Here is a 16,447-nt window from a genome sequence, read left to right as displayed (position 1 = left end):
GTCGCTTCTCCTTTGTCTTTGGATGTGGGGTATCTTTTTTGGTGAGTTCCAGTGTCTTCCTGTTGATGACTGTTCAGCAGTTAGGTGTGATTCCAGTGCTCTCACAAGAGGGAGTAAGGGCTCATCCTTCTACTCCATCATCTTGAGAGATGTCTCTCTAATAGCTTCATATTTATTTTTAAATATACATGTATTACTGTTATATGTTATAAATAATTAAATATATGTTATAAATTACCTAAATATAAAAGATTATAAATAATGTGATAAAAAGCAATATAAATGGGAGTTCTATTATTTTGTTCCTATTCCCAATGAATCATTTTATTTGCCCCAGGATATACGGCTCTTCTACAGACATCACAGCCTTAGACCACACTCTGGAATCCCACTTTCCATCTCCTTCCCCCATTGCATCAGAAGCATGTTCTGAAATTCAAGAATGCCTTATTTTGTGTTGGCGAAAAAGTGCCTTCGGTTTTTAAGTAAAAATAAAAGACATATTTTTCATTTTTGCCAAGAACTTTATTGAACAATGTATTTAACCTTTTGTTCCACTACCTTCTGCCATTTTTCAGGCAACTTCATAATTCCGTCTTCCCAAAACTTTTTATCTTTTTCAGCAAAGAACTGTTCCAGGTGCCTTTTACAGTCTTCCAGAAAACTGAAATTTTTTTCCATTAAGAAAGTTTTGTAAAGACCGAAATAAACGGAAATTTGAAGGTGCAATGTCTGGTGAATATGGTAGATGAATCAGAACTTCCCAGCCAAGCTGTAAGTTTCTGCTTGGTCATCAAAGAAACATGCAGTCTTGCATTATCCTGATGGAAGATTATGCGTTTTCTGTTGACTAATTTCGGACACTTTTCGTTGAGTGCTGCTTTCAGTTGGTCTAATTGGGAGCAGTACTTGTTGGAATTAATCGTTTGGTTTTCTGGAAGGAGCTCATAGTAGAGGACTCCCTTCCAATCCCACCATATACACAACATCACCTTCTTTAGATGAAGACCAGCCTTTGGTGTGGTGGGTGGTGGCTCATTTCGCCTCCCCCACGATCTCTTCCATTCCACATTATTGTACAGTATCCATTTTTCATTGCCCATCACAATTTGTTTTAAAAACAGAACATTTTCATTACGTTTAAGTAGAGAATCAGTGAAGAGGTTTTTTTCCCTTAACTTATGTGGAACCCAAACATCAAAGCGATGAACATAACCAAGCCGGTACAAAATAATTTTCAACACTTGATTTGGATATTTTGAGTATGTTGGCTATCTCCCACGTGGTATAATGTTGATTGGTCTCAATTTGATCGCTATCAACTTCAACTGGTCTACCTGACTGTGGAGCATCGTCCAGCGTGAAATCTCCAGCACAAAACTTTGTAAACTACTTTTGCCATATTTGATCAGTCACAGCACCTTCTCCATACACTGCACAAATCTTTTTCTGCATTTCAGTTGCATTTTTACCTTTCTTGAAATAATAAAGCATAATATGCTGAAAATGTTGCTTTTTTTCTTCCATCTTGAATATTAAAATAGCTAAACAAAAATTCACCAATTTTGATGTCTTTTTTATAATGCACACTGATATGACAGCTGTCACATACAATCTAGCAAAACTGTTTCGAATGAAGTTAAAGACAACTAAGTGCTACTAGAGTCATCTTACAGAAAAAACCGAATGAAACTTTTGGCCCACCCAATACTTGAGTCAGCTCAAACTATGACAATATTCATAACAGAACTCACTTATATAATATGAAAAAACATGTCCTTCCTATGCCTATTTTATCTTTTGGCAAAATCTGGATTTTCAAATGTAAATATTATATACAGCATGGTATGTAATACTGGTATGTAATATTGGCAGTACGGTATGTAACTAAGTTTCTGTTATTACTGTTCACATTTGTTGATAATGATTACTACTACTGCAACAATTACCACTACTAACAACTACTACTTCTTTACTGGTATAAATAATTTTGGTATTTACTAGTATAAATAAATATTTAGTACTTTCAAAAGTTTCAGTAATATACCTCTACAGACTTTTGAAGGTTCTCATGGCATGGAGCAAGAAGGGATGTCTTCTCCCATTTCTGTGCAACTTGATTGGCTTCTTCTATCTTCTGCTCACAACTTTTTTGAGAATTTAGCAATGTCATCTCATAAAATTCTTGAATATCTGTAAAGAAATGCAAGGGAAAAATCGAAATGTCATATACCACCTCACAGATAGCTTCTCCAGGTACATGTATATGGAAAATTTTGCTGATTAAAAAAACTACATAACTATGTATTCAAAGAAAAACAACATTAATAGAGGAAATCCTAAAAATTGCATTTTTACCTGCATGAAAATTCTTATAGCAACTTTATTAAGAACTGCAAAAATTGGAAGAAATCAAAATATCCTGCAATTAGTGAATGGATAAACAAACTGTAGTAAATTCATTTAATGGAATACTATTCAGCAATAAGAATGAATGAGTTATCAAGCCATGTAAAAACATGGATGAATCTTAAATATATATTGCTAAGTTTAAAAATGCCAGGCATATAGCTGGGCTACACAGTGTATGATTCCATTTATATAATTTTTGGAAAAAGCAAAACTAAAGAGACAATAAAATGGTCAGTGATTTCTAGAGGTTCTGGGAGAGGAGAGGAGGGTTTAATAGGTAAATCACAGGGTGATGAAAACATTCTGTAATAATAGTGTAATGGTGGGCACCTAACAAGAAGCATTTGTCAAAACCCAAAGAATTTTACAGCACAAAGAGTAAACCAAATGCATGCAAATTTAAAAAATCATTTAGGAGGTCAGGGAATCCCAAGATGCGCAGAATGTGACAAAAGAATCTAACTATATTACAAATGAATGAAATAACCTCACTGAAGGCAGTAGGAGAAAAAGTTGATAACCTAAAAATGAGTAGAGACTGTAAAACCAAAGACAAAGAAACTACACAAAAGCATCCTAGTCTATATTCTAGTTGGTAAATTTGTTTCTCCTGGAATCCAAGTCAACAATTTTGAAGCCACTGTACATATATAACTAGAACTGAACAATTAAATAAATGGATGGCAGATAGTGGGAGGCAAGTTTCTCACTGTTGGAGTAGGAAGTTACAAAAAAGAAAGTGGGTGGGGTGTCGTACTAGACTGAGTCATATGATTTTGGATTACATTTGAAGACAACATTACAAACTCCTGTTTGGCTTAACAGAGATATGAATAGATACATACAGAAATACTTACAAATATGCATACACACAGGTTAGTATAAACACATATATTCCCTAACTCTGTCTGCTGAAAGGGCCTACAAGTAATGACTCTGACGTCTATACAGTCTTCTCCACCAAATGGTAGAGGGTAATGAATAAGTACAGTTGGTATTAGCTTAGAATTGGGGGTATCTATATGAATTCAAAAGTTGTGGAAGGAAGGAAGGGAGGGAGGGAGGAAGGAAGCCCAGATATAAACCCACGCACATATGGTCACCTTATTTTTGATAAAGGAGGCAAGAATATACAATGGAGAAAAGATAGCCTCTTCAATAAGTGGTGCTGGGAAAATTGGACAGCTATATGTAAAAGAATGAAATTAGAACACTCCCTAACACCATACACAAAAATAAAGTCAAAATGGACTAAAGACCTAAATGTAAGGCCAGACACTATAAAACTCTTACTGGAAAACATAAGCAGAACACTCTATGACATAAATCACAGCAAGATCCATTTTCACCCACCTCCTAGAGTAATGGAAATAAAACCAAAAATAAACAAATGGGACCTAATGAAACTTAAAAGCTTTTGCACAGCAAAGGACACCATAAACAAGATGAAAAGACAACTCTCAGAATGGGAGTAAATATTTGCAAATGAATCAACAGACAAAGGATTAATCTCTAAAATATACAAGCAGTTCATGCAGCTCAATATCAAAAAAACAAACAACCCAATACAAAATTGGGCAGAAGACCTAAATAGACATTTCTCCAAAGAAGATATACAGATTGCCAACAAACACATGAAAGGATGCTCAACATCACTAATCATTAGAGAAATGTAAATCAAAACTACAATGAGGCATCACCTCGCACCGGTCAGAATGGCCATCATCAAAAAATCTACAAACAATAAATGCTGGAGAGGGTGTGGAGAAAAAGGAACCCTGTTGCACTGTTGGTGGGAACGTAAATTGATACAGCCACTATGGAGAACAGTACGCAGGTTCCTTAAAAAACTAAAACTAGAACTACCATATGACCCAGCAATCCCACAACTGGGCATATACCCTGAGAAAACCATAATTCAAAAAGAGTCATGTACCACAATGTTCTCTGCAGCTCTATTTACAATAGCCAGGACATGGAAGCAACCTAAGTGTCCATCGACAGATGAATGGACAAAGAAGATGTGGCACATGTATACAATGGAATATTACTCAGCCATAAAAAGTAATGAAACTGAGTTATTTGTAGTGAGGTGGACGGACCTAGAGACTGTCATACAGAGTGAACTAAGTCAGAAAGAGAAAAACAAATACTGTATGCTAATACATTTATATAGACTCTAAAAACAAATGGTTCTGATGAATCTAGGGGCAGGACAGGAATAAAGACACAGATGTTGAGAATGGACTTCAGGACATGGGGAGGGGGAAGGGTAAGCTGGGACAAAGTGAGAGAGTGGCATGGACATATATACACAACCAAATGTAAAACAGACAGCTAGTGGGAAGCAGCCACATAGCACAGGGAGATGAGCTCGGTGCTTTGTGACCACCTAGAGGGGTGGGATAGGGAGGGTGGTAGAGAGACGCAAGAGGGAGGAGATATGGGGATATATATATATATATGTATAGCTGATTCACTTTGTTATAAAGCATAAACTAACACACCTTTGTAAAGCAATTATACTCCAATAAAGATGTTAAATTTTTTTTTTAATTTAAAAAAAGAACCCTAAAGAAAAACAACACAGAACTTATATGAAAGAGCAACCAAAGATGACCAAACAGGAGCAATTTGAGCAAATATATATATATATATATATATATATATATATATATATATATATATATATAACATAGGATTGGATTATACCCAAAGTATTAAATAAATATCCAATAATTTATATTGGTATGAATGAATGGATTAATTAATTAATGAAAATGTGTCATTATTTTTTTTAGAAAACTCAATGGATGGGTTAAACAGCAGACTAGACAAAGCAGAACTGGAAAAGAAATTACCCAGAATGTAACAGAGGATAGATAAGAAGGTCCATTATTTTTCTGATAGATGTCTTCAGGCAAAAATATGATAAATAACAAGCGATATTTAAAGGGATATGGATACAAAATTTTTCGAATTTATAAAAATATGGATTCTCAGGTCCTGAAAGTAACAGTTTATAAAAAAGAGAATAAATAAAACCTATGCCTAGGAATAGACATAGCATAATTAGCAGAATACCAAAGACAAAGCAAAGTCCTTAAATGCAAACACAGAGAAAAGATCAATCAGACTTCTCAGTAGCAATAATGGAAGCTAGGTGACAGAAAAACTTCAAAATTTCTAGAGAAAATAACTATTACTATAGAATTGCTTCCTTTGCAAATCATATATCTTATTTTTTTAAAGTTGGTATCTAGAATATATAAAGAACTCTCAAAACACAAAGAAGTCAAATAATCCAATAGAAAAATGGGCAAAGTACTGAATAGGCACTTCACCAAAGAAAATAAAAGGTGGCAGATAAGCACATGAAAAGATATTCAACTAATAATTAGGGAAAGGAAAATTTAAAACCACAATGAGATACTACTACATATTTACTACATATTTATTAGAATGGCTAAAATGATAAAAATTGATCATCCCAAGCACTGAGAGTGATCTGAAGGAACTAGAACTCTCAGTCACTGATGGTGAGAATGGAAAATGGTACAAACACTTCGAAAATCAGTTTGGCAGCTTCTTAAACACTTAAACATACAGCTACTATATAATCCAGCCATCACTGTTCTAGATACTTATCTAAGAAAAAGGAAATATATGTCCATACAAACCCAAAGCAAATATCATTGGTCATGGTGAAAAACTGAAAGCATTTCCTCTAAGATCAGGGAAAGACAAGGTTGTCCACTCTCACCACTATTATTCAACATAGTTTTGGAAGTACTAGCCACAGCAATCACAGAAGTAAAAGAAATAAAAGGAAATATAGCAGAGAGAGGAACACTCCCAAACTCATTCTACGAGGCCACCAGCACCCTGATACCAAAACCGGTCAAAGATGTTACAAAAAAGAAAACTATAGGCCAATATCACTGATAACCATAGATGTAAAAATCGTCAACAAAATACTAGCAAACAGAATCCAACAACACATTAAAAGGATCATACACCATGCTCAAGTGGGGTTTACCCCAGGAATGCAAGGATTCTTCAATATACGCAAATCAATCAATGTGATACACCATATTAACAAACTGAAGGATAAAAACCATATGATAGTCTCAATAGATGCAGAAAAAGCTTTTGACAAAATTCAACACCCATTCATGATAAAAACTCTCCAGAAAGTAGGCAGAGAGTGAACCTACCTCAACATAATAAAGGCCATATATGACAACATCCACAGCCAACATCATTCTTAATGGTGAAAAACTAAAACCATTTCCTCTAAAATCAGGAAAAAGACAGTTGTCCACTCTCATCACTACTACTCAACATAGTTTTGGAAGTGTCAGCCACAACAATCAGAGAAGAAAAAGAAATAAAAGGAATCCAAATTGGAAAAGAAGAAGTAAAACTATCACTGCTTGCAGATGACATGATACTACACACAGAGAATCCTAAAGATGTTACTAGAAAACTACTAGAGCTAATCAATGAATTTGGTAAAGTAGCAGGATACAAAATTAATGCACAGAAATCTCTTGCATACCTATACACTAATGGTGAAAAATCTGAAAGAGAAATTAAGGAAACACTCCCATTTACCGTTGCAGCAAAAAGAATAAAATACCTAGGAATAAACCTACCTAAGGAGACAAAAGACCTGTATGCAGAAAACTATAAGACACTGATGAAACAAATTAAAGACGATACAAACAGATGGAGAAATATACCATGTTCTTGGATTAGAAGAATCAATATTGTGAAAATGACTATAGAACCCAAAGCAATCTACACATTCAATGCAATCCCTATCTAAATACCAATGGCATTTTTCACAGAACTAGAACAAAAACTTTCACAATTTGTATGGAAACACAAAAGACCCCAAATAGCCAAAGCAATCTTGAGAAAGAAAAATGGAGTGGAGCTGGAGGAATCAGGATCCCTGACTTTAGACTATATTACAAAGCTACAGTAATCAAGACAGTATGGTACTGGCACAAAAACAGAAATATAGATCAATGGAACAGGATAGAAAGCCCAGAGATCAACCCATGCACATATGGTCACCTTATCTTTGATAAAGGAGGCAAGAATATACAATGGAGAAAAGCCAGCCTCTTCAATAAGTGGTGCTGGGAAAACTGGACAGCTACATGTAAAAGAATGAAATTAGAACACTTCCTAACACCATACACAAAAACAAACTCAAAATGGATTAAAGACCTAAATGTAAGGCCAGACACTATAAAACTCTTAGAGGAAAACATAGGCAGAACACTCTATGACATACATCACAGCAAGATCCTTTTCGAACCACCTCCTAGAGAAAAGGAAATATAAACAAAAATAAACAAATGGGACCTAATGAAACTTAAAAGCTTTTGCACAGCAAAGGAAACCATAAACAAGACGAAAAGACAACCCTCAGAATGGGAGAAAATATTTGCAAATGAATCAATGGAAAAAGGATTAATCTCCAAAATATACAAGCAGCTCATGCAGCTCAATATCATAAAAACAAACAACCCAATCCAAATATGGATGGAAGACCTAAATAGACATTTCTCCAAAGAAGATACACAGATTGCCAACAAACACATGAAAGGATGCTCAACATCACTAATCATTAGAGAAATGCAAATCAAAACTACAATGATGTATCACCTCACACCAGTCGGAATGGCCATCATCAAAAAGTCTACAAACAGTAAATGCTGGAGAGGGTGTGGAGTAAAGGGAACCCTCTTTCACTGTTGGTGGGAATGTAAATTGATACAGCCACTATGGAGAACAGTATGGAGTTTTCTTAAAAAACTAAAGATAGAACTATCATATGACCCAGCAATCCCACTACTGGGCATATACCCTGAGAAAACCATAATTCAGAAAGAGTCATGTACCACAATGTTCATTTCACCTCTATTTACAATAGCCAGGACATGGAAGCAACCTAAGTGCCCACTGACAGATGAATGGATAAAGAAGATGTGGCACATATGTATAATGGAATATTACTCAGCCATAAAAAGAAATGAAATTGAGTTATTTGTAGTGAGGTGGATGGACCGAGAGTCTGTCATACAGAGTGAAGTAAGTCAGAAAGAGAAAAACAAATACCATATGCTAACACATATATATGGAATCTAAAAAAAAAAAAAAAAAAGGTTCTGATGAACCTAGGGGCAGGACAGCAATAAAGATGCAGACGTAGAGAATGGACTTGAGGACATGGGGAGGGGGAAGCGTAAGCTGGGATGAAGTGAGAGAGTAACACTGACATATATACACTACCAAATGTAAAATAGATAGCTAGTGGGAAGCAGCTGCATAGCACCGGGAGATCACCTCGGTGCTTTGTGACCACCTAGAGGGCTGGGATAGGGAGGGTGGGAGGGAAGTGCTAGAGAGAGGGAATATGGGAACATATGTATACATATAGCTGATTCACTTTGTTATACAGCACAAACTAACACAACATTTTAAAGTAATTATACTCCAATAAAGATGTTAAAAAAAAAGAAACAAAAGGAATCTATATTGGAAAAGAAGAAGTAAAATTGTCAGTGTTTCCAGATGACATGATACTGTACATAGAAAACCCTAAAGATGCCACCAGAAAACTACTAGAGCTCATCAATAAATTTAGTAAAGTTGCAGGATACAAAATTAATACACAGAAATCTCTTGCATTCTTGTACACTAACAACAAAAGATCAGAAAGAGAAATCAAGGAAACAATCCCATTTACCATTGCATCAAAAAGAATATAATACCTAGGAATAAAACTACCTAAGGAGGTAAAAGACCTGTACTCAGAAAACCATAAGACACTGATGACACAAAAAGATGGAGACACATACCATGTTCTTGGTTGGAATAATCAATATTGTGAAAATGACTATTCTACCCAAAGCTATCTATGGATTCAATGCAATCCCTATCAAATTACCAATGGCATTTTTCACATAATTAGAACAAAAAATTTTGCAATTTGTATGGAAACACAAAAGACCCACATAGCCAAAGCAATCTTGAGAAAGAAAAATGGAGCTGGAAGAATCCAGCTACCTGACTTCAGACTATACTACAAAGCTACCAATAATCAAGACAGTATGGTACTGCCACAAAAACAGAAATATAGAACTACGGAACAGGACAGAAAGTCCAGAGATAAACCCGTGTACCTATGGTCACCTAATCTATGACAAAGTAGGCAAGAATATACAATGGATAAAAGACAGTCTCTTCAATAAGTGGTGCTGGGAAAACTGGACAGCTACATGCAAAAGAATGAAATTATAACACACCCTAACACCATACACAAAAATAAACTCAAAATGGATTAAAGATCTAAATGTAAGGCTGGATACTATAAAACTGTTAGAGGAAAACATAGGCAGAACACTCTCTGACATAAATCGCAGAAAGATCTATTTCGATCCATCTCCTAGAGTAATGAAAATGAAAACAGAAATAAACAAATGGGACCTAATGAAACTTAAAAGCTTTTGCACTGCAAAGGAAACTGTAAATGAAAGGAAAAGGCAACCCTCAGAATGGGAGAAAATATTTGCAAATGAAGCAACCAACTAGGGATTAATCTCCAACATATGGAAACAGCTCATGCAGAGCAACATCAAATAAAACAAACAACCCAATCAAAAAAATGGGTGGAATATCTAAATAGACATTTCTCCAAAGAAGACATAGATATGGTTAAAAAGCACATGAAAAGATGCTCAACATCACTAACTATTAGACAAACACAAATCAAAACTACAATGAGGTATCACCTCACACCAGTCAGAATGACCATCTCCAAAAAAATCTACAAACAATAAATGCTGCAGAGGATGTGGAGAAAAGGGAACCCTCCTACACTCCTGGTGGGAATGTAAACTGGTACAGCCACTATGGAGAACAGTATGGAGGTTCCTTAAAAAACTAAAAATAGAGCTACCATATGATCTATGAATCCCACTCTGGGCATATATCCGGAGAAAACCATAATTCAAAAAAATATTTGCACCCCAGTGTTCATTGCAGCACTATTTACAATAGCCAGAACATGGAAGCAGAGGAATGGATAAAGAAGATGTGGTACATATATACAATGGAATATTACTCAGCCGTAAAAAAGAATGAAATAACGGCATTTGCAGCAACATGGATGGACCTAGAGATTGTCATACTGAATGAAGTAAGCCAGACAGAGAAAGACAAATATATGATATCGCTTATATGTGGAATCTAATAAAAGGTGACAAATGAACTTATCTACAAAACAGAAATAGAGTTACAGATGTAGAAAATAAACTTATGGTTACCAGGATGTAAGGGGGGAGGGGTAACTTGGAAGACTGGGATTGACACATACACACTACTATATATAAAATAGATAAGTAATAAGGACCTACTGTATAGCATAGGGAATTCTACTCAGTACTCTGTAGTGGCCTATATGGGAAAAGAATCTAAAAAAGAGTGGATATATGTATATGTATAACAGATTCACTTTGCTGTACACCTGAAACTCACACAAGATTGTAAATCAACTATACCCCAATAAAAATTTTTTTAAGAAAAGGTCAGATTTGAAAACAATACAAATCTTCATCAATAGGTGAATGAATAAACAAATTTTGGTATACCCATACAATGGACTACTACTCATCAATTAAAAAAAAAAAGCAAAGTATTGATACACACAACATGGATGAATCTCAAAATAATATGTCAAGTAAAAGAAGTCAGACAAAAATTAATGCATCTTTATAATACCAGTTATATAAAATTCTAGAAAATGCAAACTAATCTATATTGACAGAAAACAATTCAGTAGTTGCCTGGGAATGGGGGTGTGAGGGTTGGTAGCAAAGTGTGAGTAGGAGAGATTATAAAGGAACAAGAGGAAACTTTAGGAGTAATGGGTACACTCACTATCTTGATTGTGCTAATAGTTTAACTGGTGTATACATATGTCAAAACATATTAAATCATCTATTTCACATATGTGCAGTTTATTATGTATCAATTACACCTCAATAAAGAAAGCGAAAAAGACAAGATGCAAATTGAGAGAAGATAATTTCATAACATATAGGCAAAGGAACAGTATCCAGACATGTAAAGACCAACAAACCAAAAAGGAAAAGACATGCAAACCAAAAGAAAAAAATGGGTAAGAAGTATAAACAGGGCATTTCACAGTAAACATATATCACTGATAAGCTTGATAAGGGAAAAGATTCTCAACCTTATTAGTGATGATAAATACAAACTAAGATCATAACCAAACACCATCTACACCAATAATATTGGCTAAAATATTACTGTAGCTTAGTATATTCTGATATCAGAGAGGGTGATTCCTCCAGCTCTATTCTTCTTTCTTAAGATAGTTTTAGCTATTCAGGGTCTTTTGTGTTTCCATAAAAAATTTTAAATTATTTGTTCAAACTTTGTGAAAAATGTCGTTGGTGTTTTGATAGGGATTGCATTGAATCTGTACATTGCCTTGGGTAGTATGGTGATTTAACAATATTAATTCTTCCAATCCAAGAACACGGTATATCTTTCCATCTGTTTGTGTCATCTTTAATTTCTTTCAACAGTGTGTTACAGTTTTCCAAGTACAGGTCTTTTACCTCCTTAGGTAAATTTATTCCTAGGCATTTCACTCACAGATATAGAGAACAAACTAGTGGTTAGCAGTGGGGAAAGGAAAGGGGAGGGGCAATATATGGGTAGGGGATTAAGAGGTACAAACTATTATGTATAAAATAAGTTACAAGGATACATTTTAAAACACTTGGAATATAGCCAATATTTGATAGTAACTATAAATTGAGTATGATCTTTAAAAATTGTGAATCACTATATTGTACACCTGTAACATATAATACTGTATGTCAACTATACTCCAATTTAAAAAAGAAGAAAAAAACAAAATATGGATCAATGGTAACTTATTTATTCCTGATGAGTCTGAATTGCCATGACTACTTTAGAAAACAATCTTGTATTGTCTTGTGAAATTGAACATTCATTTCTCTTATAATCCATTATTTCTACTACTCAGGACATATCCTAGATAAACTCTTACATATATGCACCAGGAAACAAACCAAATGCTCATAGCAGCAAAGATCATGGAGAAATAATTAGAAACAATCGATTATTCATCAAAAGGAAGATGGATAAATGTGGTATGTTCTCAAAATGGAATTTATGTAGCAGTAAAAATGAATGAACTATAGTATCATGAGATAATAGGAACAAATCTTAGAAACATAATGTTGAGTGCAAAAAAGCAAGTCTCAGTATAAAAATATTTTTGTAAAGTTCAAAAACAGGCAAAACTAAACTATAGATTTTCAGGCATTCATACAAACATATGTGAAAAAAAAAAAAATGAGACCAAAGCAAAAAGCACGTGAAAAGTTGTAATTACCGCAGTGCAAGGGATGGGCAAGAAAATGGGATAAAGGAGGAACACATAGGTAGATGCAAATTAATGGTAATAGTCTAGTTCCAGATTTGGGAAGTGATTTCAGAAATGTTTATTTTATTATCATGCTATATATATTATATATAAATTACATACATTCTTTTACATGTATTAAATATTACATTTTTTAAATAATGAAGAAAATTTTGACTGTTTCATAAATATTAAGAAGTTCTCAAACTTCATGCACAACTACAACTTTATTCTGCCACTAGCGATAAAGAGGCTGTGAAGTCATGTATGGAAAATGTGTAAGAGCAGAAGGCAAAAGTCATACAGATATAAATTCATACAAATCCTTTCCATATTTTTGAATATTGTAAGAGTTGGTAGGGTATTAATTGATTTGACAAAAGTGAGAAGTATAAGGAATTTTTAAGAAGTAAAATCCAAAAAATAAGATATGTTTATATTATCTGGTCTCAAGTAATAATTAAAAAGAAAAGAAAAAAAGAATTTCTATAAAGGCCTCTGCAGTTACATTTTGTCTAAAGAATAATGGCTTGTAATGAGTGAAATAATTTTTGCAGATTGTCAAATTTCAAGATTCTTTTTCTTTGTATCAATTTTAAGGATGTAAACACTGTTTCATAAGCAGCATTTCCAAGTTGCCAAGTTTTGAAAATATTAGTTGTATAAATTACCCAGAAATAGAAGAATGTATATCACATGAATGTTAAGGATTCATACCAACAAGCTATACTTTGAAACATAATGGATACCAGTAACTTGATCACATTTAGAAAAAAACCCTGGACAGTATTTTACTACTCAATTTGAAAATCTTAATTAACTTATTACCCCAAACCTGGTGAAGTGTTCAGTCTATTTCACTCCGTCTATTTATAGTCCCTGCCTAAGCAACTACTAGAGAGGAAGAAAGTAGCCTTAATTACATCAAACATTACTTAAATTTGAAGATAATTCTGCAACAAAGGTCAAATATTACTTCTGGTTAGTCAGCATTATTTTTGAATGCCCAGCATATATATGTTTGTCATTCTCCAGGCACCTCTCTTTGGCACCCTCTTGTATCCCCACCATCAAAACCACCACCACCGCTTTCCGTCCATTCGCCACTGCCAAAGTTCAGGCCCTCACCATCTCTTTCTCACACTCTCCACTAGGCCCAGATGCCCTTTCCCACACAAAGAAATCCCACCTCTCCTTTGATGCCCAGTCCCAGTACTATGCCTTTATAAAAAGGGTATTGGAAGTCAGAGATCTAAATACGAAGTGCCATCAGAATAGAAATTCTGTAAGAATTTCTGTAAGTAAGAAACTAAAACTGAGTTCAGTTGAGTAGGACGTAGGAGAGTCAGAACACCCAAGCAACAACCACCATAAAGGAAAATATTTGTGTTGGGGGTTGTGGGGGGGAGGGGAAGGTGGGCAGTGATGCTTCTTTCTCCCATTCCCACAGAGTACTGCTCACATCTATTTGACAGTCATTTCTCATTCTATCTCATATCAGAAGTACTTGTTCACCCACCTATCCTCAATTCAACATTTCAATTCAATAAGTAATTTTTAAGTGTCAGGCACGGCCCTTAGGAATGAAGACCCTGTCAGAGCCAGCCACCTATTCTCTACTACCTAGCGTCATTCTTTACACCAAGTAAGCACACAATGAATGCTTACTAATTGTAGCCTTTTTGCATTCCCTCTCTATTTAAGGCTCATAGAGAAGAAACATCATTGAATAAAGTCAAGCCTTTTCACACCCAGGACTGCAGAAAACCTACATGTTTCTATGTGATTTGACTACTTGACTATTTGATCACAACTGCAAGCACTTTTTATTTTGCACAGTCCTCCCTCAAATGAAAATGTTTTGCCACCTCTAAGGATACATTCTAAATAAATTCCTCAAATGCTTGAAGGCATACCCATATTGACCTCACAATTATTTTTTAAATAGTCTATAAATTATTATCAAATTTACAGATGAGTGCTTCTCCAACTCTAACATACACATGAATCTCAATCACCTGGAGATTCTGTTAAAGTGCAAATTATGACTAAAGTCAGGAATGGAACCTGGATCTCTGTATTTCTAACAAGCTCTCAGGTGGTACCAATGGCTTCTGATCCACCAGCAACACTGGACGTAAGAAACAGCACCTCTGTGATTAGAACCCAAGACTTCATACTCTCATTTCAAACATCCCTTACTGAATTATTACAATCCTCTTTCTCTTCAGAGTGAGGGGTCAGGGGAAATCCCAGTAAGAGAAGCAAATTGGCAAGAGAAGAACTCTGCCTGTTGATTTAAAAATTAATAATAACTACTTAGTGAATATTATTGACTAAATTGATTCAGATTCAATTACCTACAAAGTCAACTAAAAGGAACTATATTTCAGTACTCTGCCTTTAGGACACATTAAAACAGAAAAAAATCAACTTCCAGGTGATATCTGAGACAGTCTCTATTCAGTCCAATCTCTCTCTTTGTTTTAACCTACATTCCATAAAGATGAGATCTGGCCTTTGTAAAGATGATTCTGCCGCAGCTGGGTCTTCAACTATCAAACAGCATGATCAAGGGAATTCATAGTAAATAGAACTGTCTTTTTCAGCACACCCTTAAAAACTCATATACTCAAAATATTTCATCTTTTTCCAAGCAGAGACAATCCAACATGACATACTTATTTCAGTGATGGTGCTGTTTCTTCAAAAGATCCTTAGAGATCCTCTTTGAGATATGCCTTCCAGCATCTGAGGAACTTATTTTTAATATCTTCAGAAGTGGCGAGCCTTGTTTCATTTGAAGGAGATTTGATTTTTTTTTTACTGCCAAAACTCACTGGACAAACTGTGAATATGGTGAGTGAGTGATTGAGAAATGGATTTCCTTTTACACAACTTGAATTAAATTAAGAAAATATGACTTAAATCATGAGATTTTTTTTCCTATATGACTCACAAATTGCTCTGTAATTATTTACTTACCCACAGTAAAACAAAAAAGTAACCAGAATGCAAAATGTTTAACATATTTATATACTTTCTTATCTATTAGCTCAAAGGCTGGAATGAAAGTGACTGGGGAAAGGCTCTTTCTTGCTTCCTCCCATCCCAGCTATCATGTTGCTACACATAGTATTCATGGGAACAATTACAGTCATCTCTCCAGCCTGCCAACCAGAAACCTCTTTGGAGCTTGTTATTGTTGGTTCATCTGGTTTTTTGTGATTCGCAGATACGGCTATAACTCACTAAAGAATTCACTGAAATCAGCTGAGGATTTTCACCATACAGCCTCAATGAAGAAATCGTAATCTTCATAAGATGTAGCTTCTTTTAAAACATATGTCTTGTGCTTCTTCTAGCATCCCCTTTTCTCTGCAGGATTTCCCATACCACACACCTGATTATGAATTCAGCTTAACAGTATAACACATTTGATCTTGCTATATTTAAAGATGTTACAAAGTGCAGTCTTGGTGTTCCATTAGCTTTTCCTGAACATTTGGTTCTATTTGGTAGCCGCATAAATGC

At 34.8% G+C, this 16,447-nt stretch overlaps 1 protein-coding gene across 10 annotated transcripts in view; it reads right to left on the bottom strand.

Annotated features, from left to right (window-relative positions):
- The window catches only part of DLG2 (discs large MAGUK scaffold protein 2), a 2,039,030-nt gene that overhangs the window by 1,764,720 nt on the left and 257,863 nt on the right, over positions 1-16,447 (bottom strand). For all 10 annotated transcript variants that reach the window (XR_005020917.1, XM_036860586.1, XM_036860590.1 and 7 more), the window contains exon 2: positions 2,048-2,193. Coding sequence is in view for 9 of the 10 variants with exons in the window: in XM_036860586.1 (XP_036716481.1) it covers positions 2,048-2,193 (146 nt within the window). In the remaining variant the exon portion in view is untranslated. The remainder of the gene's footprint in view (positions 1-2,047; positions 2,194-16,447) is intronic.

Source organism: Balaenoptera musculus, chromosome 8 (genome assembly GCF_009873245.2).
Source record: "Balaenoptera musculus isolate JJ_BM4_2016_0621 chromosome 8, mBalMus1.pri.v3, whole genome shotgun sequence".
NCBI classification, from domain to species: Eukaryota; Metazoa; Chordata; class Mammalia; order Artiodactyla; family Balaenopteridae; genus Balaenoptera; species Balaenoptera musculus.
Note: the sequence above shows the minus strand (reverse complement) of the source record. Positions and strands in the feature narration are given on the sequence as shown.